The following is a 27773-nucleotide window of genomic DNA, read 5'->3' on the forward strand; positions in this document are numbered from 1 at the left end:
CAATTTTCTTTGTCATAGGATCGTTTGGGTTTGAGAGAAATGGACAAGGCTGGAAAGTTGGTGTTTTTGGCTGCAGATGGAGACCACTTACAGTTTTCAGAAAAATGGTTCAATGAGAACATCATACCATTTATCCGTTGACCTTGTATTGAGACTGTTTTTGGCGAAAAGCCTCTATCAATTGCACTGGAGTCATAATTTTACTATTCAACTGATAGCTATAACAGGCATTAATCTGCAAATAACACTCCCTCTTTTTACACTCTTTACCAGGGAAGTTTTACCCCCCCCCCCCCCCCCCCAATGACATTGTTTTACCTGCTGTGGATGTGATTCTAGCCTTTTGGCTATATGAAATTCCTGGTGAAGAAAGTAAGTTAATAGAGCCATGGTGTTGTATTGTTGGATGCCATCCCCTTTCCCTCAAAAACAAAGCAGACACTTTTTTCCTTTATTTTGAATCTTTAATAAAATGCTTGATTTGTAAACTTGTGTATTCCACAGTCTGTGCAAGGACTGCTTCTGTTCCCTTAATATCAGAGCAGAACCTGCTTACAACATGTTGGAAATGTTCAGTACACATTGGCATTATTAGTTTAGGATCAATACAGAAGTGACAGGCCAGGACAGTAATTCAAAGAGGGAAAACCATTGCATATTTCTGAAAATACTTATGTATAAAAAGTAAACCCTGGAAGTGCTGAAAAGCGTCGGCCAATAGTCAGGAGTTGTATTATTCCCTGTGTATGAAATGAACAAGATCCATTTACAAAGTGCTCATTAGCTATTTAAACTTTGGTCCAATTAACATTTTACCAGTCATCCAGCCACTAACCAGAATTACGTTTATGACAGTCAGAACCTCTCCCTTTTAATTGGCACAGGAGGGGTAGGACAGCAGATTAGCATAAGCAGCTCTCAGTGGACTTCTGGCACTAATTAGGTGTGGTACAGTAGGACATTATCAGAATAGAGCTGTGAGGATCGGGTCTCTACCTACAGCTAGAGTAATCCTCAAGAAAGAAGCAGCAGAGAGAACACAGAGGGCTGGAGAGGACATGGTGTCCAGCCCATGTCACTGCAGGCGGGTAACTGCTTCTACCCTGCTATCTCAGTCACTGTCGTCACCAGCTTCTCACCATTCCAAACAGTCTTGAACTGTTCTGGTACCGGAAACTCACTCTGCAATAAAGCCAAGTGCATAGTTAGGATATATAGAACAGAGGAATTAGTAAACAGACAATGTCCACTAAGAAATCAGACATGCTATATACATCTAAGAAAACCCCCTAAACATTTAATGGCAATGCAATGGACAGGCAAGCCATACTTACAAATTCCCCTCCACGGCCTGGGACCAAAATATTCATTTCTGACGATTTGGCGCTGATGATCTCACAGTTAAGGCTGTCCTTGCTTAGATAGACATGACAGCCATCAGTCTTATTGATGGATATTGTTGGCACTTTACCCAACACCTAAGAGAAAAACCACACAATTGTAAATTATTACACGGTGTATGGTGAATGACGACGTTATACCTGGCCTACTACTCAGATGAGGTGCTAGCAGAATGGAGGAGGTTCACAGGCCTCTGGTCTGGTCCTATGAATCTTTCTGCTCAACTAATGAACACATCTAACAATTGTTTTTATTTTAATAAAGATGGTTTACAAAGTTCATTAATGTACACAGTTCCTCTGCAGAGTGGTGTCTACATAGTTACAGGCTTAAAGAAAAAAGACTCCGTTCCATTTATCCCCTGCTTAGTGCAAACATACACATTCTGTAAATTACCAAAAGTAGGAAATGAATGAAAGTGACCATAGGATTAGCCTACACCAGGTCTTTATGTATTTATAAACCATGGAAACACATTGGCCTGCATAGGAATGTACACACAAAGTAGTATCGTTTCTAATCAAACGTATTTGCACAAGATGCTTATTGTTTATGCATTGGAGCATATACGATATTTTTCTAACTATATGTTGCCCCTGACTAGACACCTCAGATTTACATATCAAAAGAAAAACATTTCCTACAGATACAAATAAGTGGAGAGGTCAATATCATTAATATTAATGCACTCGTTTAGAGTAGGGGCAACATCTATTTTTAATGTTTCTCTGCAGCATATATATTATATAGTTTTACAGCACACGTTATGAACACAAAGATACAAGTGCTTCTCACTAAATTAGAATATCGAAAAGTTAATTTCACTTCAATACAAAAAGTAAAACTTATTATGTAAAGTCATTACAAACAGAGTGATCTATTTCAAGTGTTTATTTCTGACAATGTTGATTATGGCTTACAGCCAATGAAATCCCAAAAGTAATTAACTCAGTAAATTAGAATACTTTACAACACCGGCCTGAAAAATGATTTTAAAATTTGAAATGTTGGCCTACTGCAATTTATATTCAGAAAATGCACTCAATACTTGGGTTGGGGCTCCTTTTGCATCAATTAATGCATCAATCCGGCGTGGCATGGAGGTGATCAGCCTGTGGCACTGCTGAGGTGTTATGGAAGCCCAGGTTGCTTTGATAGCAGCCTTCAGCTAGTCTGCATTGTTGGGTCTGGTGTCTCATCTTCCTCTTGACAATACCCTTATAGATTCTCTATGGGGTTAAGGTCAGGCGAGTTTGCTGGCCAATCAAGCACAGTGATACTGTTTTTAAACCAGGTATTGGTACTTTTGGCAGTGTGGACAGGTGCCAAGTCCTGCTGGCGAATAAAATTTCCATGTCCAAAAAGCTTGTCGACAGAGGGAAGAATGAAGTGCTCTAGAATTTCCTGGTAGACTGCTGCGATTACTTTGGTCTTGATAAAACACAGTGTACCTACAGCGGCAGATGACATAGCTCCCCAAACCATCACGGATTGGGGAAACTTCACACTAGACCTCAAACGGCTTGGATTCTGTGCCTCTCCACTCTTCCTCCAGACTCTGGGACCTTGATTTCCAGATGAAATGCAAAATTTACTTACATCTGAAAACACACCTTGAACCACTGAGCAACAGTCCAGTTCTTTTTCTCCTTGGCCCAGGTAAGACGCTTCTGATGTCGTCTATTGGTCATGAGTGGCTTGACACAAGGAATGTGACACTTGTAGCCCATGTCCTGGATACGTCTGTGTGCAGAGGCTCTTGAAGCAATGACTCCAGCAGCAGTTCACCCCTTGTGAACTCCACGTGTTAAGGCTGTTTAACAGCTGCAAATCATGCAGCCGCAGGGACTCTAACATAATATACGATCACATGCAGATGCTCAGATAAGACGTTATCAAAGCAGGTTCGCTCATCATTCGTGGTGATCTTAAAAGTTAAGTAAATACTACCACATTTTACATACCTTCCAGGTATGTGACCTGAAAGGTCCTCTAATCTTGAGTTGAAGTGCAGGTACTGATACCTTCCTCACTGTCTTGCACTGATCAGTGTTGGGCAGGAGAAGAAAGCCGTGCTACAGCAAATTTCTTTCAGCAATCAGAACGAAGGCTGTGTCAAGATTCTCCTTATTTATAGGAAGCCGTGTCTGGACTATACGACTTGACAGGTCCCTCTCCGCAAGGAGAAACGTTACCTCTTGGATCCCGGTAAGACACCTCTCACCCAGCCAATCCAGATCTCTCACTTTGCACTGATGAGGGGCAGTACCCCGAATCCGTGTCTGTAAATTGAGATTTTGGTTTTGGCTTTTATCCCACATCCTGTGACAAGGCTGTTTAGAGAGTCAATATTGACATTTAGGATTGCTACTTCCTATAAGTGGCACTAGAGTTCTAGTCCTCTTTCTCTCTGAAAAGACACATTGGACTATACGATGCATCCCATTTTTAGCAACAATTTTTCTTGCTGAAAAGTGCATCTAATAGTCAAAAAATTAAGGTAATTTAAATTATTTTCACTACAATTTACTCTTGACCACTGCAGTCTACCACAACTGGGTTAAGCTGCAAAATCTGACAAGTTTTGTGCAAATAAAAGGCAAACTATAAACTTATGATATCACTTTGCAAATAGACTTTTGATACAGTTTAAATGGGGTTGTTCAAGTTTGGGATGAAAGTCTACATTCACAGTGTAACTGCAGACTTCTGAATCCTTACAGTGTGTGCACCACACGCTGTCAGGATGGTCTGGTATGGTATCTGTGGAGAATGCGGGTGGTCAAGTATGTGATTTGCATATTTCCGGCCATATTCCAACTAGATGTGTGCGGCCAGGCTCAATACAACCGAGATTTTCATCTCAAGCCTGGACAATCCCTTTAATAATTTGTTGGGAAATTCATACTTCCTCAAACATAATTACTGATCATGTTCTTCCAACAATACAATTTAAGCAGCAAGTTTTCTCCTCTCAATTCATAACCAAACCACGAACAGATACTAAAGAGAGAAGTATAAACCAAACTGACTTGCTCAATATCTTTAGCTAGTGATGGTCACTAACTCCCATCAGCTAGATGTCACGGGAAACCTAGGTAGGCAAGAGCTAATAACCCGGGCCCCTGCGATTTCCCTCAGACTAGGGAAACCCTGACTGACCCTCTCCCAGAGTTTACACTGATGGTGTGCATGTCTGGGCCTCCATCCTCACCCTGTCTCCTGTTTCAACCCTAGGCTGAAACCACCACCCAGTGAAGAGACCACACACCAATACCCACAGTTAGCACAGACAAGGATAACGGAAAAATATGCACCACGCCGCAGTCACACAGGAATACAATATAAGTGCACAGGGCAAATACAAATATGGAAAGGAGAAAATAAGACAAAAGGGAAATACACCACCAGATACGAAACTCCTTCTCCTAGCTCACCACTCCAGACCGAGATAACCAAGCACAAGACAGAAGCTATAAATCGGCGACGCCCAATGTTCAGCAGAACTATTTAAAGGCAGTGGGCGTGACCCAGCTTCCAATCCGAGCACCAGCTAAATTAACCCCAGACCAGCTAGATAAAATCTAGCCGACGCCACTGAGCGCATAGTGGACAAAAGCGGAATTACCGCTATCTGTCGAACGCCCTAGTATGAACAGCGTCCGACATGACAGTACCCCATCTTCTACGAGGGACCACAGGGCCCTCACGACTTATAGGACCCGGCTTGTCCGGATGGCGGCGGTGAAACATACTGACCAGCCGATCCGCATGAATGTCCGAGGCTGGTACTCAGGCCCATAACCACGCCAGAGTACCAAGTACTGTAAAGTGCCGCGCACTACACGAGAGTCAACCACCTTGGAGACTTCAAATTCCAAATTACCATCCACCAAGACTGGAGAAGGCATCGGTGTCGCGTCCACAAGACGCACCGTCTTTTTTAGCAACGATCTGTGGAACACGTTGTGTATCTTATACACCGTAGGAAGCTCCAATCGGTACGCTACTGGGTTAATGACGGCGGCGACCCTAAATGGACCAATAAACCTTGGACCCAATTTAAGGGATGGTATCTTGAGTCTTGTTTTTTGTGGATAACCACACCCAGTCATCCACACTCAGGTCCGGACCTGGCACACGCCTACTGTCAGCCACACGTTTGTACCTAGCACCCACACTCAACAGGCGCTGTTTAACTCTCCTCCAGACTGATGACAATTGTGCTCCTAACTGGTCTTCCTCCGGGATGCCGGAAGAGCCCCCCTGACTCAAAGTACAAAATTGAGGATGTAGCACGTAAACACAAAAAAAAGGAGACTCCCCAGAAGACCTCCTGGCGGTGATTATTGATGGCAAACTCAGCCAAAGGAAGGAACATCGACCACTCCTCCTGGTTATCAGAAACAAAGCAGCGCAAGTACTGTTCCAAATTTTGGTTCATACGCTCGGTCTGACCGTTTGACTGAGGATGAAACGCCGAAGAATGAGACAACTTGATCCCCAGCCGTGAGCAAAATGCTTTCCAAAATTTTGCCACAAACTGAGACCCCCTATCAGAAACGATGTCAGACGGAACCCCATGAAGTCTGACCACCTCCTGCACAAATACCTGAGCCAGAGTCTTAGCGTTAGGCAACGAAGGCAAAGACACAAAGTGCGACTTTTTTGAGAACCGATCAACAATCACCAAGATGACAGTGTTCCCAGCTGAGGAGGGCAAGTCAGTGATAAAATCCATGGAGATTTCCGTCCATGGCTTACTAGGTACCTCGAGAGGAAGTAGTGGGCCAACAGGACGGGAGCGGGGCGTCTTAGCCCTAGCGCACGTGGTGCAAGCTGACACATATGAGACCACGTCCTGTCGGATTTTGGGCCACCAAAACCAACGTGACACCAACTCCAAGGTACCCCTAACCCCTGGGTGGCCAGCCAGGACAGCATCATGATGCTCCACCAAAACCTTTAAGCGGAGATGAAGCGGTACAAACGATTTGTTGATGGGAAGCTCAGATGGTACCTCCTCCTGAGCCTCGGCAATCTCAGCCTCAACCTCGGTAGTGAGAGCCGAAACCACAACACCCTTTTGGAGGATGGGTACCGGATCTTCCCGAGGTTCTCCCCCCGGAAAACACCTGGACAGAGCATCCGCCTTAGTGTTTTTAGACCCAGGTCTGTAAGTAACAACAAAGTTGAACCGCGTGAAAAACAATGCCCAGCGAGCCTGCCTGGGAGATAGACGCTTGGCAGACTCCAAATAAAGCAAATTCTTATGGTCGGTAATAACAGTAACCTGATGAACTGACCCCTCCAAGAAGTGTCGCCATTCCTCAAAGGCCAACTTGATTGCCAACAACTCCCTGTTACCGATATCGTAGTTACGTTCGGCGGACGACAGTTTCTTGGAGAAATAGGCGCACGGATGCAAATTGCTCAAGGATGAGCCTTGTGACAGCACCACCCCCACACCAACCTCAGACGCATCGACTTCCACAACAAAAGGTTTCGATACGTCTGGCTGCACAAGAATGGGGGCCGAAACAAAACTGTTCTTAAGAAATTCAAATGCGCGCAACAGCAGCCTCAGGCCAAACGGAGAAATTGGTATTCTTTTTAGTCATGTCAGTTAGCGGTTTAGCAATGATAGAAAAATCTTTGATAAACTTCCTATAGTAGTTAGAAAATCCAAGGAACCGCTGAAGTGCTTTTAGGTTATCAGGCCGTTCCCAACGCAACACCGCTTGCACCTTAGCGGCGTCCATTTTAAAACCAGAAGCAGACACAAAATAACCCAAGAATGGCAACTCCTGAACCGAAAATACGCATTTCTCAAGTTTTGCATATAGCTTATTCTCTCTGAGAAGCAGTAACACCTGCCTGACATGATCCAAATGAGTATCATGGTCACAAGAATATATGAGAATGTCATCTACAGTAGGTACACAATAACGAATTTCCCCAAAACATGCGAGAACACATCATTTATGAAATGTTGAAACACTGCAGGTGCGTTTGTCAACCCAAATGGCATCACCAAATTTTCAAAATGACCCTCAGGGGTATTAAAAGCCGTCTTCCACTCATCACCTTGACGGACTCTTATGAGGTTGTACGCCCCCCTGAGGTCAAGCTTGGTAAACCACTTAGCACCTGCCACCTGGTTGAACAAATCCGGTATCAATGGCATAGGGTATGGATCACGAACCGTAATCTGGTTTAACTCCCTGAAATCCAGACACGGGCATAGTCCGCCATCTTTCTTCTTTACGAAGAAGAGCCCCGCTGCCACAGGCGAAGATGAAGGCCTGATGTGCCCTTTGCTCAAACTGTCAGCAATGTAATCCTTTAACGCTTGTCTCTCCGGACCGGAGATGTTAAACATCCTTGCTTTAAGCAATTTGGCCCCTGGTTTAAACCTGATAGTACAGTCATAGGGACGATGTGGTGGCAACTCTGAACAACCCTCCTCAGAGAACACATCCGCAAAATCCAGAAGTGACTCAGGAACGCTTGAAGTCACAGCAGGCACACATGTGGCCAGGCAATTCTACTGGCAGAATTCGCTCCACTGAATTATGTCCTGAGTTTTCCAGTCAATAACCGGGTTGTGCATAGACAACCATGGAAAACCCAAAACCACCTGTGCAGGAAGATTCTTGAGCACCTTACATGTAACCTGCTCGAAATGAAGAACCCCAATGTGGAGTTTCACCTCAGCCACAAACTCAGTAATCTCCCCCTGTGGGAGAGGAGCAGCATTGATGGTAACCACGCGGATAGGATGAGGCAGTTTTTTGATCCTAAAACCGGCAGTGCGCGCAAACTCCTCATCAATGAGATTTGTGGCAGAACCACTATCCACAAAAACAGTGATTGGCAGCTCTCTGCCAGCGACAATAACTTTGGCAGGGAGCATGCATTGAGAAACCACCATGGAGGATATACATAAGCTCAGATTGGCCTCCTCCACACCCTCTGAGCTTAGAAGTTTTCCGCCGTTGCGTTTTTCTTAGACAGCAGAGGACAAATGTTAACAAAATGACCAGTTTTACCACAGTAAAAACAGACTCCCTGCTTCCTGAGCACAGGGGCTCGATGCTTAACATGTGACACCCCTGCAGGAACCGCACGTGAACCTAAACCCTCTCCCATAGGCGGTTCTCATGCTCCCCCTGACGCAAACGGCGATCAATGCGGACAACAAGACTCATAGCAGAATCTAGAGAAGCAGGAGTCTCGTACATCAGGAGGGCTTTTTTAACCCTTCCAGAAACCCCATGAATAAAGTGACTCCGCAGCGCGGGATCATTCCACTGTGTGTCGACCGCCCAGCGGCGAAATTCAGAACAGTAATCCTCTGCAACACGCTCCCCCTGGCGAATAGTGCGTATCTTAGATTCTGCTAGAGCCATTCTGTCAGGATCATCGTAAATGTGTCCAAGAGCAGAAAAAAAAACTCTCCACAGAGTTAAATGCAGCAGAATCAGATGACAAAGAAAACGCCCATGCTTGGGGGTCCCCGTTTAATAATGACAACACCAGGCCCACACGCTGAGCCTCATTACCTGAGGAGACCGGGCGCATACGAAAATATAGTTTGCAAGCTTCACGAAAAGTAACAAATTTACTGCGTTCCCCAGCAAACTTTTCAGGCAAAGGAAACTTAGGCTCAGCAACTCTACCTGTCGCTCCGGCTTGCACATTAGATACTGCTAGTCCCTGTTGCTGCACTGCCCCCCTCAACTCAGTGACCTGTAGGGACAGCGCCTCCAACTGGCGGGTTATGGAAGTCATGGGATCCTTGGAATTCAAATAATGTAGGCCGATTATAATGTCACGGGAAGCCTAGGTACGCAAGAGCTAATAACCCGGGCCCCTGCGATTTCCCTCAGACTAGGGAAACCCTGACTGACCCTCTCCCAGAGTTGACACTGATGGTGTGCATGTCTGGGCCTCCATCCTCACCCTGTCTCCTGTTTCAACCCTAGGCTGAAACCACCACCCAGTGAAGAGACCACACACCAATACCCACAGTTAGCACAGACAAGGATAACGGAAAAATATGCACCACGCCGCAGTCACACAGGAATACAATATAAGTGCACAGGGCAAAAACAAATACAAATATGGGAAGGAGAAAATAACACAAAGGGAAATACACCACCAGATACAAAACTCCTTCTCCTAGCTCACCACTCCAGATCGAGATAACCAAGCACAAGACAGAAGCTATAAATTGGCGACGCCCAATGTTCAGAAGAACTATTTAAAGGCAGTGGGCGTGACCCAGCTTCCAATCCGAGCACCAGCTAAATTAACCCCGGACCAGCTAGATAAAATCTAGCCGACGCCACTGAGCGCATAGTGGACAAAAGCGGAATTACCGCTGTCTGTCGAACGCCCTAGTATGAACAGCGTCCGACATGACACTAGAACAGAGAAAAGTAGCCATCACTTCCAGAGATACAGGACAATCTTAAGTTTGAAAAAGGTCATAAAACTGATGGCCCAGTTTGGCTACTCTTCTCTTCAATAGCCAAAGAACAAACTGAACGATTATGAAAAATATAATAAATCATACCTGCACTTTAACATCACGAGCATTAATGATTTCCACAATACCTACTGCATCTTCAAACACTAAGCCAAGCTTCTTGCAGTTGTCTGCAGGGATTTAACACAGAGGTGTAAGACTAAGAAATAATTAGAACTAAATGTTTTGAGTTTATTTTTTTTTTTTTTGCTTACTTACCTATAGTAATGGAGTTTATCTTTCCCTTGACTTGCAGGGTGCTGTTCACACACTTGTATACATAAACCACCTGCTTAAGCTCAGTGTCACTTATCACCAAATTAGTTGCATTGTCCTGGTTTTCCTGTGAAGGCAAGGTAGTTTGTATGAATGCAAGTGTCAGCCAAAAAGCTTTTCTTCAGTAGATGGATGACTCCATGAGTCTAACACCATTAAGAGATGGTGTGACTTCTGGCAGGCTTTGGGTATGTGCACACGCTGCGGACTGGTGTGCGGATTTTTCTGCACTGATTTTGATAAATCCGCAGGGCAAAAACACTGCGTTTTTGCTGCGGATTTATCGCGGATTTTGTGTGGATTCTTCTGGGGTTTTACACCTGCGGTTTTTTTTTGTTTTTTTTTTTAATATGGAGCAGGTGTAAAATCGCTGCGGAATCCGCACAAAGAATTGACATGCTGCGGACAGTAAACCGCAGCGTTTCCGCGCGGTTTTTCCCGCAGCATGTGCACAGCGGTTTTTGTTTTCCATAGGTTTACATGGTACTGTACACCGCATGGAAAACTGCTGCGGATCCGCAGCAAAAACCGCAACGTGTGCACATACCCTTTACCTGTATTGCAGGCTTCGTCTAAAAGGTGTCCATACACCATAAAGAGATATTGGCCAATCATTGGTTTGTAGAGAGTGCTTTAATGCATTTTTATTTAGGAGAAAGCCTTTGCAAGACACATCTGGCGGCGACTTATGTTTCCAGAGAGTAAAAGAACTGGGCATATCAATTCAATCTGCCTGATCCGCACTCCCCTCACATCTGTCAGGAGTTCCTATATACCTACAATAGACGTACATTTGTATGACTGTAAACCCTTTGGGTTGGTTAATCCTAGTTTGTTTTTTTTTTCCAAGGTTTTATAAAACCTGCTAAGTCAATGAGATTCCTGAATATATCACGCACATGCTGCTTATATTCTTCTTGCAGATTTGAACCAAAGCTTTTTTTCAGATCTGCAGCATGGCATTTTTTTTCCAGAGTTTTTGTTGCAGTTTTCACATGGGAAAAAAAACTAAATGTAAAAAGCATATTTTTTTTTGCATATACTTGTTTTTACAGCAGAAAAATATGCTGCAAATACTAAACTCTCCACTATATATTGATATAGTCTAAGTTTTTCATTTTCACAAGGGCTAATAGGAGAAAATGGATCCCAAAAGTTGTTGCGGAATTTCACTCAAAAGTGGCAATACCCCAAATGTGGTCAAAAACTGCTGTTTGGGCACACAGCGAGGCTCAGAGGTTAAGGAAATGTCGTTTCATTTTTGGAGACCAAATTTTACTGGAATAAATTGTGAACATCAAGTCACATTTCTAGATTTCCCAAAGTGCAAACCCCCCAACAAGTAACCCCATCTTCTAAACTAGACCCCCTCAATGAATTGATATAGGAATGTAGTGATCATTTTGAACCCACCGTTGCTTCCTATTTCAATTTCTCCTAAATCCATGTGTCGTGAGAAAATACCCTTTGGTCCCACAGCACGACGGCAAGGAAGGGGCGACATTTGATACTTGCAATGGAGATTTGCTGAAATAATATTCAGGCGCCATTTGCAGAGACCCTAAGGTGTTGGAAGAGCGAAAAAGTCCCAAAAGTGACCCCGTTTTTTAAGGCTTCTTTCACACTTCCGTCGGTACGGGGCCGTCGCCATGCGTCGGCCCGACGTACGTTGTGAAATAAATGCACAACGGGGGCAGCGGATGCAGTTTTGCAACGCATCCGCTGCCCCATTTTAATGCCCAGGGAGGAGGGGGCGGAGTTTCGGCCGCGCATGTGCGGTCGAAAATGGCAGTCGCGACGCACAAAAAAAGTTACATGGAACATTTTTTTGTGCTGACTGTCCGCCAAAACACGACGCATCCGTTGCACGACGGATGCGACGTGTGGCCATACGTCGCAATGCGTCGCTAATGCAAGTCTATGGAGAAAAAAAGGCATCCTGTGGGCAACTTTGCAGGATGCTGTTTTTCTCCAAAACGACGCATTGTGATGTACGTCACATGACGCAAGTGTGAAAGTAGCCTTACCTAGATCTTTTGCTGAAGTCACCAAATTGTGCAGTGACTATTTTGAACTCGAAAGGCATTTTCCAAAAAGAACTAAAAACCATGCAATGGATTCTACAGAGTTAAAATTGCAAATATTCCAGCTTAGTGCTAAATACATTGGCCCAGATTCATCAAGACTGGTGATTTTCTTGCTGGTTTTGATGATGGGGCATGCTGGAGTCAGACCTCTTCATGAATCTGGATTGTCTGACGAATGGCATGCGCCTCCATTTGCCAATCCAGAAATCGGACTCCAATCAGCAATTAGACTGACATTTCTGGCATTCCAAATACCTCATTTCATCACAGATGAGCTGTGGCGTGGAGCCCCTGTCTGGGCCAGCTCCGCTCATTTTGGTGGAGCTTGGACAAACTTGTGACAATGCCAAAAGTTTGGCTGAGTTGTGCCAAAGTTTTGCGTCTTATCATTAGGTATTTTCTTTTTCTATGTAAAGCACATCAGTTGTATGAAAATGTTTTGATACAAAAACATGCTTTTTGAAGACAATTAAAAACAAGATATCCCCGAAAATACACTGTAGCCATGACACTAGGATGTAAATACAATCCCCAATTGGTTTCCCTCAAATGTGTAAAACTATGCTCATATGAACTCTGTATACATGAATATCCAACTGCATGTTATCGCGGATAGCGCCCCAATGGAAATGCAAGTGTGTATCACTTAGACAATGCAAGAAGGATCTACCATAGAAATGCAAAATCCATGAATAACGATCCTATGTAACAAACAATATAATGTCTATGGGAATAAGCCCACGATATACACAGATATCTAAATATACCGTACATAACCATAAATAAAGCCCTAGTGACAATGCAAATGCGTATCACTTAGAAAGTGCGCAAAGGGTATACCATCAAAGTGTGGAGTCCATAAATAAAGAATCCAGCATGCCAGGCTATATATTGCCAGTGGCGATGAGTCCCATGCATATAGCTGTTATCAAGCAGCTTCATCAGGGCATTATGGCATATGACTGTGTAGTCACCAAAAGTCCAGTTTTAATCTTGGAATAAAAATGCTACGGACCCCTAAGACTGAGGGCCTAGGCAAGTGACCAGTTTGCACCTCCCCCCACACTCCAAATGACTTATATTTCAAAACATAAATCCTATCAAATCAAGCTAGGGCTTATTATTTTGGGGGAAATACAGTGCTATATTCAGCCTCTGCAATGCTGGTTGTCCAACTTGCGTAATCAAGTCCGAGAAAAGAAATTTGGGTCATGCATTCCTGGGATGAGAAGTGGTTTGCTCCATAATTTGTCCACTATTGCCCTTGTCAAGGATTAATCATATTTTGTCACTTTGCTAACAAAGTACAGCAATCCACAGTTTTTAACTGGGCATTAGGCCACAACTCAATCTACTGTAGCTCCATAATACCTGAACGATTCTTTTGCCAACAACTTTTTTCCACATCCTTTTAAATCTAGTTACCACAGACAACACCACGAAATATCTCTGATCACTCCATTGCATACTTACCACCTTCCATTTCTTTCCTTCTAGTTCAAGCACTGGTGGTTCCTTCTTTGGAGCTGGTTTGGATGCAGGAGAACCAATGTTTGTTGGTTTAGGACTTGTGAATGGTTTAGGTCCGCTTCGGATTGGACCGCTCTGAGACTTCAAAGCAGGATTTTTGTGAGTCTTCATATCTTCAGGCACATGTTTCAGAGCTAGAATACATTAAAGAAGCAAATCGTTATGACTGTCACATCACTTACTGAGGAATAATATTGTATGTGCACTGGTATTCTCTGTAGACCAACAATGCTCGCCTCAAGATACACAATGCAGACTCTGCCCTTGTATACCTGCTCATGGCATAAAAGAAAAAAAAAAAACAAAACCTTAAAAATTCAGCATGTTTTATGATAAAAAAATCAAAAAGACCAAAAAAACAACAAACAAACGCCACTGTCTGTAAAATCGAGTAGTCCTGAAATAGGGCCCAGGTGTTAATCAATAACCATCTTGGTATCAGCCACACATCATGATCACGGGTGCTCTTCTGAAAACACGAAAATCCATTGCCATATGCGAGAAGAAAGAAGGCACTCACAGATCTAAAATTCCCAACTTCATTTCATATTAAAATTCCATGGCCGGGGGAGCAAGAAAATTGAGCCCTTGTGAGCAGGGATAGACGACGGTCGTTTCGCGCTGTGCTTGCGCTTCCACGGGTCAGCATGTGTGAGGACGTGATGAAGGAAGAGATATGCCGGCCACAACACACTCGCCCCTGCCAAACTCCTCCCACTTACCACGAAATACAAAACATTAAAAAGCACAAATTAAAACAAATTACACATAATCCTGAATATCTATGATACCTTTCCAGCGAGAGCATTGCGTACACACCTAAATACCCAAAATGAAAGATGTCATCTTTTGTGAATATCAAAGCTCATTAGTAGTTCCAACATTTCAAATTGATTCCTACATTCTATTACCAAGATGTATTTACCCAAGCATAAACCGAGATCATCTCTTACAAAAATATCGACATATCCACCCTGTCATTGAAGCCCAACGGACCCATAGCGCCAGTGCGCATGATCCATTCCGCTTCACGTCTGAGTAACAGGTTACCTAAATTACCTCCTTGCACTGGTAAGCTGACCTTTTCAACCCCTGCAAACGTTAGTACCCCAGGGTTCCTGCTTTGTTCACAAGGGCTCCAATTTTTTACTCCCCCGGCCATGGAATTTTAATATGAAATAAAGTTGGGAATTTTAGATCGGTGAGTGCCTTCTCTTTCTTCTCGCATATGGCAATGTTTTATGATAAAGCATAAATGTGCTGCCTGAGAAGAAAGACATTTGGACTATTAAAGTACACAGTGGGTCTCAATAAGCTGCTGGACCGCCTTTTATTAACAGTGCTTTCAGAGTACACACTTTATAACGGCTAGTTGTGGCCGATAATAGATACAGCATCACCTTTCACGGCTTATATACAGCATTCTATAATGCTGCATATAAGCCCCCGATCTGACCTGTAAGAGAAGAGAAATAACTTATACTCACCTGCGGGACGGTCCGGTCCAATGGATGTCGCAGGTCTTGGTTCGGCGCCTCCCTCCTGCTTGCTTTGTGTGGATGACGTGTCTCCCTAGCATCACCCTCCTGCGCAGGCGTACTTCTCTGCCCCGTTGAGGGCAGAGTAAAAGTACTACAGTACGCAGGTCCCGGGAAAGGTCAAAGAGCCCCGGAGCATGGTCAATGCAGTACTTTGCCTTGCCCTCAACAGGGCAGAGAAGTACGCCTGCACAGGAGCACTATGACGAGGGGACTGTGTGGATGATGACAGGACGTGTCATCCACACGAAGCAAGCAGGAGGACGGGGATCGTAAGAAGGGAGGCGCCGGAGCAAGACCAGCGACGCCTATTGGACCGGACCACCCTGCAAATGAGTATAATAAAAGTTATTTTTCTTCTCTTACGTGTCGGGTTGGAGGCAGGTATACAGTATTATAGAATGCTGTACATCAGCCCTGAAAGGTGATGGCCGTATCTCTTATCATCCAAACCTGGTGGCAGGTTCACTTTAAATGATTATTATGATGCTCCCTCTTCAGAAACACACAGCTCCCCAGTCTCCCAGGCAGTTCTCTTAAATGACTAACAGTTCAGACCAGCAACATTGTCTTGCCGCGGGCCCAAAATGTGTGCTTCTATACTAAAAACAGAGATCATTTACACCTCTGCAGTACTGAAGAAACCTAGGGGCACTTGCAGAATCCAGCCAGCGTCACAGCAGCGATTTCAGGCTTTAGAGCAAAAAGAATGAAAGTGCAACACTCCTTGCCTTGGGAACTCCTGAGACTGCAGAGGTGACAAATAACCTAGGCAACAGGCAGTACAGAACAAAAATAAAAATCCATCCATTCTTGTCAATGGACGGCATTTTTTAAATGAAATAAATAGAAAGTTGTTGATTTTCCAAGCACTTTGCAATTTTTACAGATTTATGATACTAAAACCTTTCACATTTTTGCAATCTTAAATTCTTATATTTAAATTTCTATAGCACCATTATTTCCACAGCCCTGTACAGAATGCAGATCTTGTCCTTGGTGGGATTTGAACTTAGGACTAGTGATGAGCGAATATACTCATTACTCGAGATTTCCCGAGCACGCTCGGGTGACCTCCAAGTATTTGTTAGTGCTTGGAGATTTAGTTTTCAGCACCGCAGCTGAATGATTTACACGTTAGCCAGCATAAGTACATGTGGGGGTTGCCTGGTTGCTAGGGAATCCCCACATGTAATCAAGCAGGCTAGTAGCTGGAAATCATTTAGCTGCCGCGATGTGAAAAAAAAAAAAAAAAAAATCTCCGAGCACTAAAAAATACTCGGAGGACACCTGAGCGTGCTCGGGAAGTCTCGAGTAACGAGTATATTCGCTCATCACTACCTAGGACCCCCAGTGCCGCAAAGCAACCGTGCTATCCACAGCCAACATGCTGCCATTTTTTAAGTCAAAACAGAGTTTTTGACTGAACAGCTGTCCTATTTATATTCCTACACTTTCTGAAAATCAACATGGATACAATTTTTTTTCCCTTTCTCATTCCTTAAGGTCCCCATACATATTAGAAAATTGGTTGAACCCGCAGATTTTGACAGGACTGGCAGACCATCAGTGTACGAGGCCTCCCCAGAGATGTCAGGAGACAAAGATCAGGCCAGTAGAATTTCAACAGCTGATCCATTTGTTCTCATGAAAGAGGAGAGATGTGTGCCAACAGCTCACACAACTCCCAGGATGGGCGCTGATGTGTATGAGAAGTCAGGTGAGACAGCTGTTAGCTAAGCGTTCATTCTACAGGCAGCCATCTCATATGCATGGCTAGCTTTACCAATGATTTAACCAAAGTGCATGCCTTCATTACACTTAGGATGAACAAGATCCATCTTCCTCTCGGGCCTCTTCATTGGATCTGTAACTCAGCTTTTCAATTCATCAAGCCACCAACTATGAAACCTCTCCTCCCTACCTCTAGAGTCGCTCCCACATCTTTCCATTTATCTTGAATTTTGACAGGTAGGTTAGCACTTCCACTGCCTTGAAGGCTAAGAGAAGGTGTACATGGGACTTTTCTGCTGCTAGATTTCAAATATAATGCCAAACAATTTACGCTGTGGATTGTCTCCATAGCGAGTGGATCCAATTTTGTGAAATCTATAAACTGCTGCTACTGTAACATGCAGCAGATTTTCCACCTGTAAAATCCAATGCCTTAGCAACATGTGTGCACCTAACTTAAAAGGGTTCTCCTCTAAAAAGGCGAATTCGGCAGTGGGGTTACAATAATAGATTGCATACTCGCGTACTTTGCTTTCAGCTCCCTCAGTGTCTGCCAAGCATGAAAAAGTATGCATGCTCTTATTGTTTTAACCACCACTGCTGAAATTTACTTATGGATAATTCCTTTAAGTGTATATAAAAATCTTCTACCAGCAATTCCATTATTGGATAGGCTACATACTAAAATGTCCACACTTACAGACTATCACTATAGTACTTCATACTGTAAACTTCTAAGGTCCCCCACCACATACCTCCTCTTTAGCTGTAGCTTTGATTGAAGAAAATCCAGCTTTCAACTGTATTTATATATTCTTAGAATATTGGTATTGTATCATGCAACGATATTGAGGATGATGGCAATATGTAAATTGTAATAGTGTTTATGGCATATGAATTGAACTTTTCCCCATTTTGTACACTTATGTTGCAGGGTCATTCCCAATATTTTTTTCTTCCAACCTGCTGAAATCATCTAGCACGTTATAAAAAAGTAGCCACTGGCTTCTTACCTCTAGTAATATTCTCTCCCTGGTTAAGTTGTGCAAACAGCTGTGAACGAGCCTGAGAATCATCACTTGGAGCGGAGGCTGAGGATGGGGCTGGTGGGGGAGGGGGAGGTGGTCCTCCAGGTGGTGGTGGTGGTGGAGGTCCAACTTTGGGGGCAGATGGAGCACTTGGTGCAGAAGTAGAAGGTCCAGCCTTTGGCCCCTAATAAAAAAGCAAAGACAAAGCACAATTTCTAAGCAATCAAGTAAAGGACTATTCAAATATCATTACAAATTTAAGGAAACAAGAATTACACTTACAGTCTTTCTCCAACTTAAGCCAGTTGTATGATGTTCCTTGATGTACGCCTGCAGCTCCGTCCAGATGTTCAGATATGAGCGGACCCAGTCGACATGTTTCTTATCACTGTCAGAAACCCAGAAAGGTAACCAATACATTACTTCTGTTTCTATGTGTGTCATGTGCTCTGGATCTAGGAAATCACTGAAACAACAACTTACACATCCTTGTATTCCTTTAAGACTCTGTTGGTGTAAAACATAGCTGCATCAGTCATTTCCTTCACATAGGGACCAGGCTTGGGAGCCTTAAAAGTGGAGAAGGGAAAAATAAGATAAAAAGCATGTAGAAGATAAAACTACCAAGTAAAAATTAAGTGGAAATAATGGTAACAACGGGACTTTGCAATAATAAATCACTCATTAGAGAACCGTTCACACTTTCTACCCAACTTAAAGAGAACCAGTCATGTGATTTTTGCTGCCCACCCGAACTGCAGGCAGTCTGAACCACAGTCTGGCTGCACATTTGCACCTCTGCTCCAGTATTTCAGAGAAAGTAGGGTATACTTTGAAGATCTGACCGGGGACCATACCCTGGAGATGAGGCTATGCTGGTTCTGTCCCAGATTCTTCTCAGTGTTGCCTGTGGTGATCAACAGTCTCTTGCTCGCTGTACATTGCAAGAGACTTGTCAATCATCTGTAGCAATGTTAGGAAGAGTCACCTGGGGGCGGGGGGGGGGGGTGAGCCGGACTGGACTATCTGTTGAGCGGCCACTCATTGGCTGCACTAAGCTTGTGAGACAACCAGTTACATCAGTCTCCAGGGACAGCAGTGCCAACATCACTGGAATAGTGCCGCTGCAGGTGGTGGCTAGTTTTTATTTCAACTGGAGCCCTGAAATGATTAAACTAGGATTGCCCAGTAGTGGACAACCCCTTTAAAGTCAGGGACATTTTTCATTTTTGCCCACTGCTTTCTTCTATTCACTTCTTCCTTCTATTCACTTCTTCCATGAGCCAATACTTTATTTTCCTGTCAACATAGAAAATGGATAGTTTTGTCACTTTGCCAAATGAAAGACACTATGTGGATGACATAGAATATGTCATACACACGAATCAAGAATGACGGCGATCATAAGAAGAGGAGGCAGCGGATCAACACCAGAGACGCCCATCGGACCGTGCTGCAGTGTAGGCGAGTATAATAAAAGGTCTTTTTTTGTGTTCTGCAGAGTGCATTATAGAACGCTGTGTATGAGGGTGTACAGGTGTTGGCCCTACTTTATATGGGAAGACCTTGTGACAGGTTCCCTTTAAGTTTGTTGAGTTTAATTCCTTCATGCTCCATGACATGCCATTACATCATGTAGCCTGTAAGGAACTTTGGAGCAGGCTCAGAAGCCGAGCCTACTCCACACACATTGATCTGACAGCAATGATCAGCTCAGTCGATGATTGCCGTTAATAGCTTAAATATGAATTCTATTAATTTGGTATTCCTGCATCTGGTATAGTCTAGTCAAAATATAAAGTTAAATATATTGGTAAACGCTGTAATCAGAAATAAGGGTTAAATGCTACAACTGCATGTTTTTGTTACCCCAATAATGCTAAAAAATGGAACAAGAAGCGATCATAGTACAGCAAGTAACCCAAAATTTGTAGAAGTAAAAACACTGGCTCACTAAGGCCCCTTTCACACATAAATTTTTTGCTATCTGCCTCAATCCGTCAAATTTTGAAAAAACTGATCCAGCGACTGATGCAGTCGGTTCCGTTTTTTTTTTTTCTCATTAGACTTGTATTAGCGACGGATGGCCTCATGTTTCATCCGTCGTTTACCGGATACGTCGAAAACTGTCTGTCCGGCAGCCTGAGACAACAGACAAACTAACGTTTTTTGTGTCTGTTGAAAAAACAAACAGCGACGGATCTATCGCCATCCGTCGTTTGCTAGAATTGAAGCCCATGGGCGCCAGATCCGTCAAATGACGGAATCCATCAACGGATTCCATTTTTTTTTTAAACTGAGCATGCTCTGATTTTTTTAGGATCCAATTAGCCAGATCAGCTAGCCGGATCCGGCGAAAAAACGGATCCGTCGCATCATTTTTTCACAACCTGTGATGGATCTGTTTATTTTTTCAAAACTTGACGGATTGCGACTGATGCCAAAAAACTGATGTGTGAAAGGGGCCTAACCAAAAAACAAGCCCCCCTTTCCCCACAGCTTTATTGATGGTAAGGGAAATTAGTTATGGATCTTAGAAAATGACTATGCAAACTAAAAACAAAATACTCCTGAATGTTTGATAGCCGTATAAATCCTACTGACCTGGAGAATCATGTTCCCAGGTAATTTTGTACTGTACAATGAACTGCAAAAATAACACCCAAGAAACAATGGCAAAAAATGCAGGGTTTTTCCTACCATTTCACTGAACTTAGACTTTTTTTTACATTTTCCCTTACACACTACAATTGTAAAATGAATAGGGTCATTAAAAACTACATCTTGCCTGGCAAAAAAAAAAAAGTTATGGCTACTTCAAGGAAGGAGATGGAAAAATAAAAATGAAAATCTGCAGTGGAAGGAAACCTGGATTTGTGTTGCCATTTTGAGGCCATAACTTTAATTTTCCATTGATGGAGCAGTACAAGTGCCTTTTTTGCATTGGGATTTGCAGTTCTTTTAATTTTTAAAGCCTTTAATTCTTTTACACTTTTTTTGTTTCAGAATTGAATTTGCTGCACTACTGTACTGGCATATATAGTACAACAACAATCTAACAGGAGCACCAAGATGGTGGGATTGAGGGATTTCAGCAAGACCCTGGCTGCCATGGTAACCCACCCCACAACTAAGTCTTTACAGAAATATTTTTTTGTCTCTAAAAGCCCATGTTCTTTATTCTAAGGCAGTGTTTAGAGTAGTTCATTTACACAATGCTAGTCATTCTTTCTAAAGCAATGGGGGACATATAAACACCCACACAAACATTTCTGCACTAGATTTGAATAAATGAAAGGAAAAAGGAAGGATTAGAGAAAAATGAATGCATTGCAACCCACCATTGCCACCCATCCAAGAGCAGGAACACTTTCGCTGATGGCGGAAAGATGATTGAATTGTTTGCTGGTCCTATTTTTCTCTCTGAAGTCTTGAACAGCCTGAATCTGTTTGGACAGAGGAGCTAACAGTGCAGAAAGATCTTTCTATAGGACGCAATCACCAAAAAAAAGGAAAAAGAAAATTAGATTTATTATAGGTTTTTTTCTCCCAATTGTGAAATGTTCTTACTAAAGAGGAAATGACAATTTCACCTTTCACTATAATATCCCTAAATGGAGTTGAAAGGTTCTGCATTATTTAGATGTACAATTAGCAACCAAAAATAAAAACAACTGAATTATTCATTAGGCTTTACTATAGTAGTGGAGTAACAGGACATCAATAAGATTAATTACTACTCAGTGTTATTCCATTTCTATTGAGTGGAGGAAAAAGACATCTGGATCTGGCTAACTATTCGTTAAATGCAAAATTCAAGCATACAACTGTTTTCAGTCAGGAGAGGCTAGAGATCTGCATGACAAAATGGATCTGTCCCCTAAATATGCTGCCCTCGTATCTTGAACTACAACTTTGGTGTATGTACTGAGGAAAGTCCCTGCACACATTTCCACAGATACCCATGCACTCAACAGAAGTCCTCTTGGAATATGATGGTCAGTAGGGTGTGGGAGTAACTTATTTCCCCTCTTTACCATTCAATAAATGGTCGTCTGTTGCCATTACCCATTTTGCCATGTATAAGGACTGACATTTCTTTAATATGTTGCCCTGACATGGGGAAGCATATTAAGGTACCAGATCTGTGAACGTAGGTATGTGATGAGTCAGTCGATGGCACTTAAATTAATTTAGTGTATAGATTCCCATGAAAATTTACAATATGTCAATTTTCCATTCTTAATAGTCGCGCCATTGAAAGCAGAACAATATGTGCAACACTTACGCATACAAGGTTGAGAAACAAGGAACAGAACATGAACACGTAACAGGAAATACTGACATGCAAGACAGGAAATATTGTGCGAAATGTAGCATACCTCGTCTGGCTGCTGAAACTGTGATGCTTTAACCAAGATATCACGCTGTATGTTTAGGCCTGCAAGCAACAAACCAGCCTAAAGGAATAAAAATGGGGAACGTTATCATCCGCCATCATTTCTGGATGTTTATATCAATATGAGCAAAGCTAACAAAAGTACCTGAGTGAGACAATATGCAGGTTGTAGAGTCTATCACAGGTCACCATGAGCAATCCACAGCACATGGCTACAGCATTTTACCATGACAGGAAAATAGAGGTCAACCAAGGGGGCTTAGCGATGTTTCTCTATCAATAACATTTGTTCCCCTAAGTCAACATTTCTGAAGAGGGAGATAGAGATCTTGCCCACTCCCCACAAGTGCATACATCATTATTGATCACTCCACTCATTTCCTCATCTACCCATGAAAATACATCTTGCAAAAGGCATTTCATGAAACAGGCATTCACACACTTATAACATTTACATACTTTAGTTCTTATCCAAAGAAAATATGTTCTATACATATATTGGATATGCGCATAAAAATGAGACCCAAAAGTCCATGTTCAAAAATGCAGCTTTTTTCAGAAGCTGTCTGCACCAAAATACGGAACAGCAATCTGCATTGATAATTTTCTGTCTGCATTTGTTGCAGAAATTTGTGAGGAAAATGGGGGCGAGTATTATAATCCGAATGTAGCTTACCGTGGGGAAAGGTTGGGGTAAGTCACAGGCTAATCTCTTCCCCCGAGATCTCAATCTGAGCATGTGCCGCCTCTGGCGATCATTTTTTTCCCTAAAGCAGACTACTGGGAAATCAATGGGAAGTGTGGAGACTCACGGCCAACATTTTTTGAAAGTCCAGGGCCCTCAGCCTCGCACCACCAGGACAACCCCTCCTCCCAGCCCAGGGCCCGCAGCATCGCCTCATTCCTGCCAGAGCGATTCTGCCTTCTGTGACCTCGCTCCCCCGCCCACCTGTAAATTCATACTATAAGGGCTCATACTCACCTTCGAGAAACACGGATGAGTCTCGCACATCAATACCCGGCCCTGCACCCGGCACTCAGGAGCGGAGCGTGCGGCCGCATAGGAATACATGCGCTGAACACTCCGCTCCTGAGTGCCGGTTATTGACTTGCAAGACTCATCCGAGTTTCTCGCGAGTATGAGCCCTTAGACGGACCACCATTTTATTAAAAAAAATAAATACATTTTTGTCCCCTAAAAGTTTGGCAGTATCTTATAGTCCTCAAAATAAGGTACATGCATTGTTTTCAGAATCCCCATAGAAACCTATATGGGAAAAAAATGTGCAGCATGGCATGAGTTTTCATGAAATCATATTTAATTTGCTTGAACTGCTAAATACAACAGATTTTCTGCACACAACAAAATTCAGTAAATGTCATTTGGGAATATGGCTTTAGGCTATGTTCATATGCAGCATTTTTGTAGATTTTTTCTGCAGAAAATAAACAGAATTTTACAATACCAGCAAAAACTATGAGACTTCAGAAATCTCATGCACGTGAATGTTTTTTTTCCTGACTAAGCACTGCAATATTTTTTAAATCTGAACAATGACAATTCTTTCAGTGTTTTTCACCCATGGAAATCAAATAGAAAGTAAAAAAATACTGCAAAAAAGCAGCAAACAGGTCTGGCTGTGTTTTTGCAATGTTTTCAGTGAATAAAACTAACTTTATTAAACATATACTGTAGACAAATCACATGTAATCCGCACTCCAAAAAATGCTGCAAAAAAATGGAGTAAAAACGCTAAGTGTGTATATAGCTTTAGTGTTCACCCTGACTAATGGAGAATACCCCCATTCATTGCCAACACTGGACTTCTCCCTTCATCTTGGCTGACATACACTATATTTTAATCACATATTTCAGCAGTATTTGGCATCAAGTATTTGTAAGCTAAAACCTGGAGTATGAAGGAGAAATAGAAGATGTGCAAATCTTTCTTTCATTTTTTTTCTCTCTATTGGTTCCACGCTACATTTTGGCTTACAAATAGTAATGCAAACTACTGACACGAGTGTAAGGCTGCCGTCACACTAGCAGTATTTGGTCAGTATTTTACATCAGTATTTGTAAGCCAAAACCAGGAGTGGAACAATTAGAGGAAAAGTATAATAGAAACATATGCACCACTTCTACATTTATCACCCACTCCTGGTTTTGGCTTACAAATACTGATGTAAAATACTGACCAAATACTGATACTGTGACGGCAGCCTAAAAGTGACCCAGGAAACTCTATACATGGTTTCAGTTACACTCACCTGCTTTTCCACATCTCCACCTATTTCCTTGCTGATTTTCAGAAATTCTCCTACTGCTCCACTGATGAGAGCATCATAGGCCTGAACAAACTGTGCAGTGTCTACAGTAAAATCACACAAGAAAGAAAGACGTTAAGCGAATAAGAAGTCTATAAATATTGCATGCCGATAAAACATCAACCTCCTCTCACCTGCGGCACAAGATCCAGCTCCTGATCCTCCTGCGAAAAGCTCCAGCTTTCCCACTGCAGTCTCCAGACGCTGAACTAGGCTTTGCAGGTCCGCCATGATTTACAACCTGATGGAATAATAGCAAGTAGAATAACTGTAAAACAATGGAACACATTAAAAGAAAGAAAATTAAATAGACACTGGGAAAAAAACTGCTTTCCTGAAGATCTACAAGGATGTTTCAAAGACTAGAGTATGTAATACTGAGACTCACTGCTGCTCCGAACAAGGAAGTATTGCAGGCAGTGCTGCAGGCAGCCTATATCAGTACTACAGGAAGTGACTGAGCATGTCCGAGCAGATACAAGGTATTCCACAAATGCAAACACCGCCTTTTACTTTCATGGTTCAAATCAAGTACCATAAGCACTCCCATCATACTGATGATCAGTGACCGTTATATCAAACTCCCTCGTCGCTAAATCGATAATTGGTGCTCTAAAATGGAAACTAATCCTAGAGTACCAAATAGTAGCAGGTACATAAATGGCTGGGATTACCGTACACAACAGTAAGGCTAGGTTCACATTGCGTTAATGGGTTAACGCTAACGGACTGCGTTGCATGGTGAAATTGTCGCAATTAACGCCATGCAACAGGTCCGTTAGCGCACCCATTGACGGCAATGTGAATCTGCTCTAGCGCATCGCTAGTGCATGCCATTTTCGGCACGCGCTAGCGATGTGCTGTCATTTTCTGACGGATCTCGGACGCTGCTTGCAGCGTCCGAGGTGCGCCCGAGGTCCGTTCTTCGCTAGCGCAGATCGGGGATCTGCGCTAGCGGGGTCGGCAAACGTGATCCCTATAGATACATTGCGTTAGCGCACTCCGCTAGCGCTATGCGCTTAACGGATTGCCCTAACGCAATGTGAACCTAGCCTAGCAGAGATCCATCCATGATAATTGCAGATAATCATTGAGCTTATGGACACTTAGTAACGGGAGTAATACACGGGAGGGGATTACTATCCAACTTTAAAGGGAACCTCACACTGGGATTCCTCTATAATCCATTGCCAGCACCTTGTTTGACCTGAAAAGATCTTTACAATGTTGCAGAGATTAGTGAATTGCAGAGCCGCATCAGCTCTGACTTGACCTATGAAACACTCGTGCGTCGCACGCAAAGCATCCGCTTACGTGTCCTGTTAAGTCTGGGGCTACACTGGTCGCCCGTCCAGGTAGCTGTGTGCCGCCACTACACGGCAGCCCAATGCTACTGAGATCGGCTTCTGGTGACCTTGCGCATAGCAATACGATCCAATACACTTGCACTATGCTTCAATGCAGCAGTGGCAGAACCTAACTCGCACCTAAACTCACCACGGAGCCCCCAAACCTTCATAAGAGCCTCCACGGGACTTTTGATTGAAGCGTATTTCACTCTAAGTCATCCATGGATTACACATGTTCCGCAGCAATGCCATAACCTAGCACATACCGTGAGCTTGTCCTAGTGTAAGCAAGGTAACCAAAGTTCTGCACTTGTACAGTGTCTTCCCCATTTATTTGATGACCAGCACAAAAGAATATGGCTACGACGAGGGAGTTTTATTCATACAGTTCACGTGCAGCGCTACAATGGACTAATCTAGAAGTTTAGGAAGATGTGCAGGTTAAACATAGTGGTGGCAATGGTTTAAATGGGAAGTCTTGGAGACAGGCTCCTTCTAAACTACACCCATCAAAAGTGGCCAGTCTTTGCTCTGACACCACTTGCTGTTTGAGTACTCAATTTTATGTTTGTTTGACCATATGGGTCTTTATATTTGGTGCTCATTTTATGGGGGAGCACACTTGGTAATAAAGGCAGATCAGCCTAAACACAGCCCCCCAGAGAATTCTGCAAGCAATGTCCCCTTCATAAAGTCCAGAAAGAATAGCACTAAATAGAAGGGTCCAGATCTCTGGTGCGCTCTCAGGGGAGCAGCGAGAGTAGTGTGAGCACAGTCTGCACCTGGGGACAGCTTCTTTCCAGGAGTGTCAGCCATTAGGGCCAGTATGCCGGGCAATATCTAGGCACACCCAGCCACACCTGCACCGCTACAGAAGTGCCCTGACATGGGGCTGACAGACACACGCTCCTGTCACTCAGGAGTCCGGCAGCAGCAGCCTGTCCCAGAGCACGGAGACGCGGTAATGACAGGCGCTCATTCACACTAATAACGCCGCCACCCTGCGTCCTCCGCGCACACAGCCCGAGACCACCCTAACGGGCACACATACACATGCCCAGGCCATACCGGCAAACCGTACCGGTCACCGCAGGAGCCCCGCCCTGCTCACCTCCGCCGCTGCCTCTCTCTGCCCCACTTCCGGCAGTCACCTCCCAGTACGCGCCGCGGGAAATCACTTCCGTGACACCCTGTGGGCGGGGCCTAGGAGCGCCGTTACCCGCGGCTCTATTCTGCTGCAGTAATGCGGTTTCCGCTCCCTGGAGCAATCCTGAGAGCGAGGCGCTAGCGTTGTCGGTTATCTCAGTGCGTGTGTGGGGTTGTATTGACTGCGGCACAGGACTCTTTACTGGTTGTTATTGCACGTGTCTGTTGCCCAATTTAAAGATGGCGGGTGCGACCGCCTTAGATTCCCGGAATGTGGGCTGTTGCCATAGAGATAAGGAAGATCAAGCCATGACGTGGTCAAGCGGATGACATAATCGGGAGCTCGAGGCTCGTTCTGTTACCAAAGATGGTCACATAAGTGGCAGGCGGGGGCGGGGCCGCTTATCAGTTACAGGTGCTGCGC

General features: G+C 43.6%; 2 protein-coding genes across 3 annotated transcripts in view; one reads left to right on the top strand and one right to left on the bottom strand.

Moving 5' to 3' along the window:
- Window positions 1-488, top strand: part of PPT1 (palmitoyl-protein thioesterase 1) — a 47632-nt gene extending 47144 nt beyond the window's left edge. Inside the window, exon 9 of the mRNA XM_077296159.1 lies at window positions 19-488. Within this exon, the coding sequence (XP_077152274.1) occupies window positions 19-141 (123 nt within the window). The 3' untranslated portion in view covers window positions 142-488. The remainder of the gene's footprint in view (window positions 1-18) is intronic.
- CAP1 (cyclase associated actin cytoskeleton regulatory protein 1) lies at window positions 443-27696 on the bottom strand. 2 transcript variants are annotated; one of them, XM_077296157.1, is made up of 13 exons: window positions 27315-27696; window positions 24989-25095; window positions 24798-24898; window positions 22510-22587; window positions 21469-21612; window positions 18611-18696; window positions 18410-18515; window positions 18113-18311; window positions 13771-13961; window positions 10154-10277; window positions 9983-10065; window positions 1335-1478; window positions 443-1182 (listed from the first exon to the last, which is right to left on the bottom strand). In XM_077296157.1, the coding sequence occupies exons 2-13, from the start codon at window positions 25083-25085 to the stop codon at window positions 1099-1101; spliced, it is 1437 nt and encodes a 478-aa protein (XP_077152272.1). In that variant the 5' UTR covers window positions 25086-25095; window positions 27315-27696; the 3' UTR covers window positions 443-1098. The 2 variants fall into 2 exon arrangements, with proteins under 2 accessions (XP_077152272.1, XP_077152273.1); XM_077296158.1 differs by lacking the exon at window positions 27315-27696 and adding an exon at window positions 26986-27282.
- Between the last annotated feature and the right edge of the window lie 77 nt (window positions 27697-27773).

Source organism: Ranitomeya variabilis, chromosome 3 (genome assembly GCF_051348905.1).
Source record: "Ranitomeya variabilis isolate aRanVar5 chromosome 3, aRanVar5.hap1, whole genome shotgun sequence".
Taxonomy (NCBI): Eukaryota; Metazoa; Chordata; class Amphibia; order Anura; family Dendrobatidae; genus Ranitomeya; species Ranitomeya variabilis.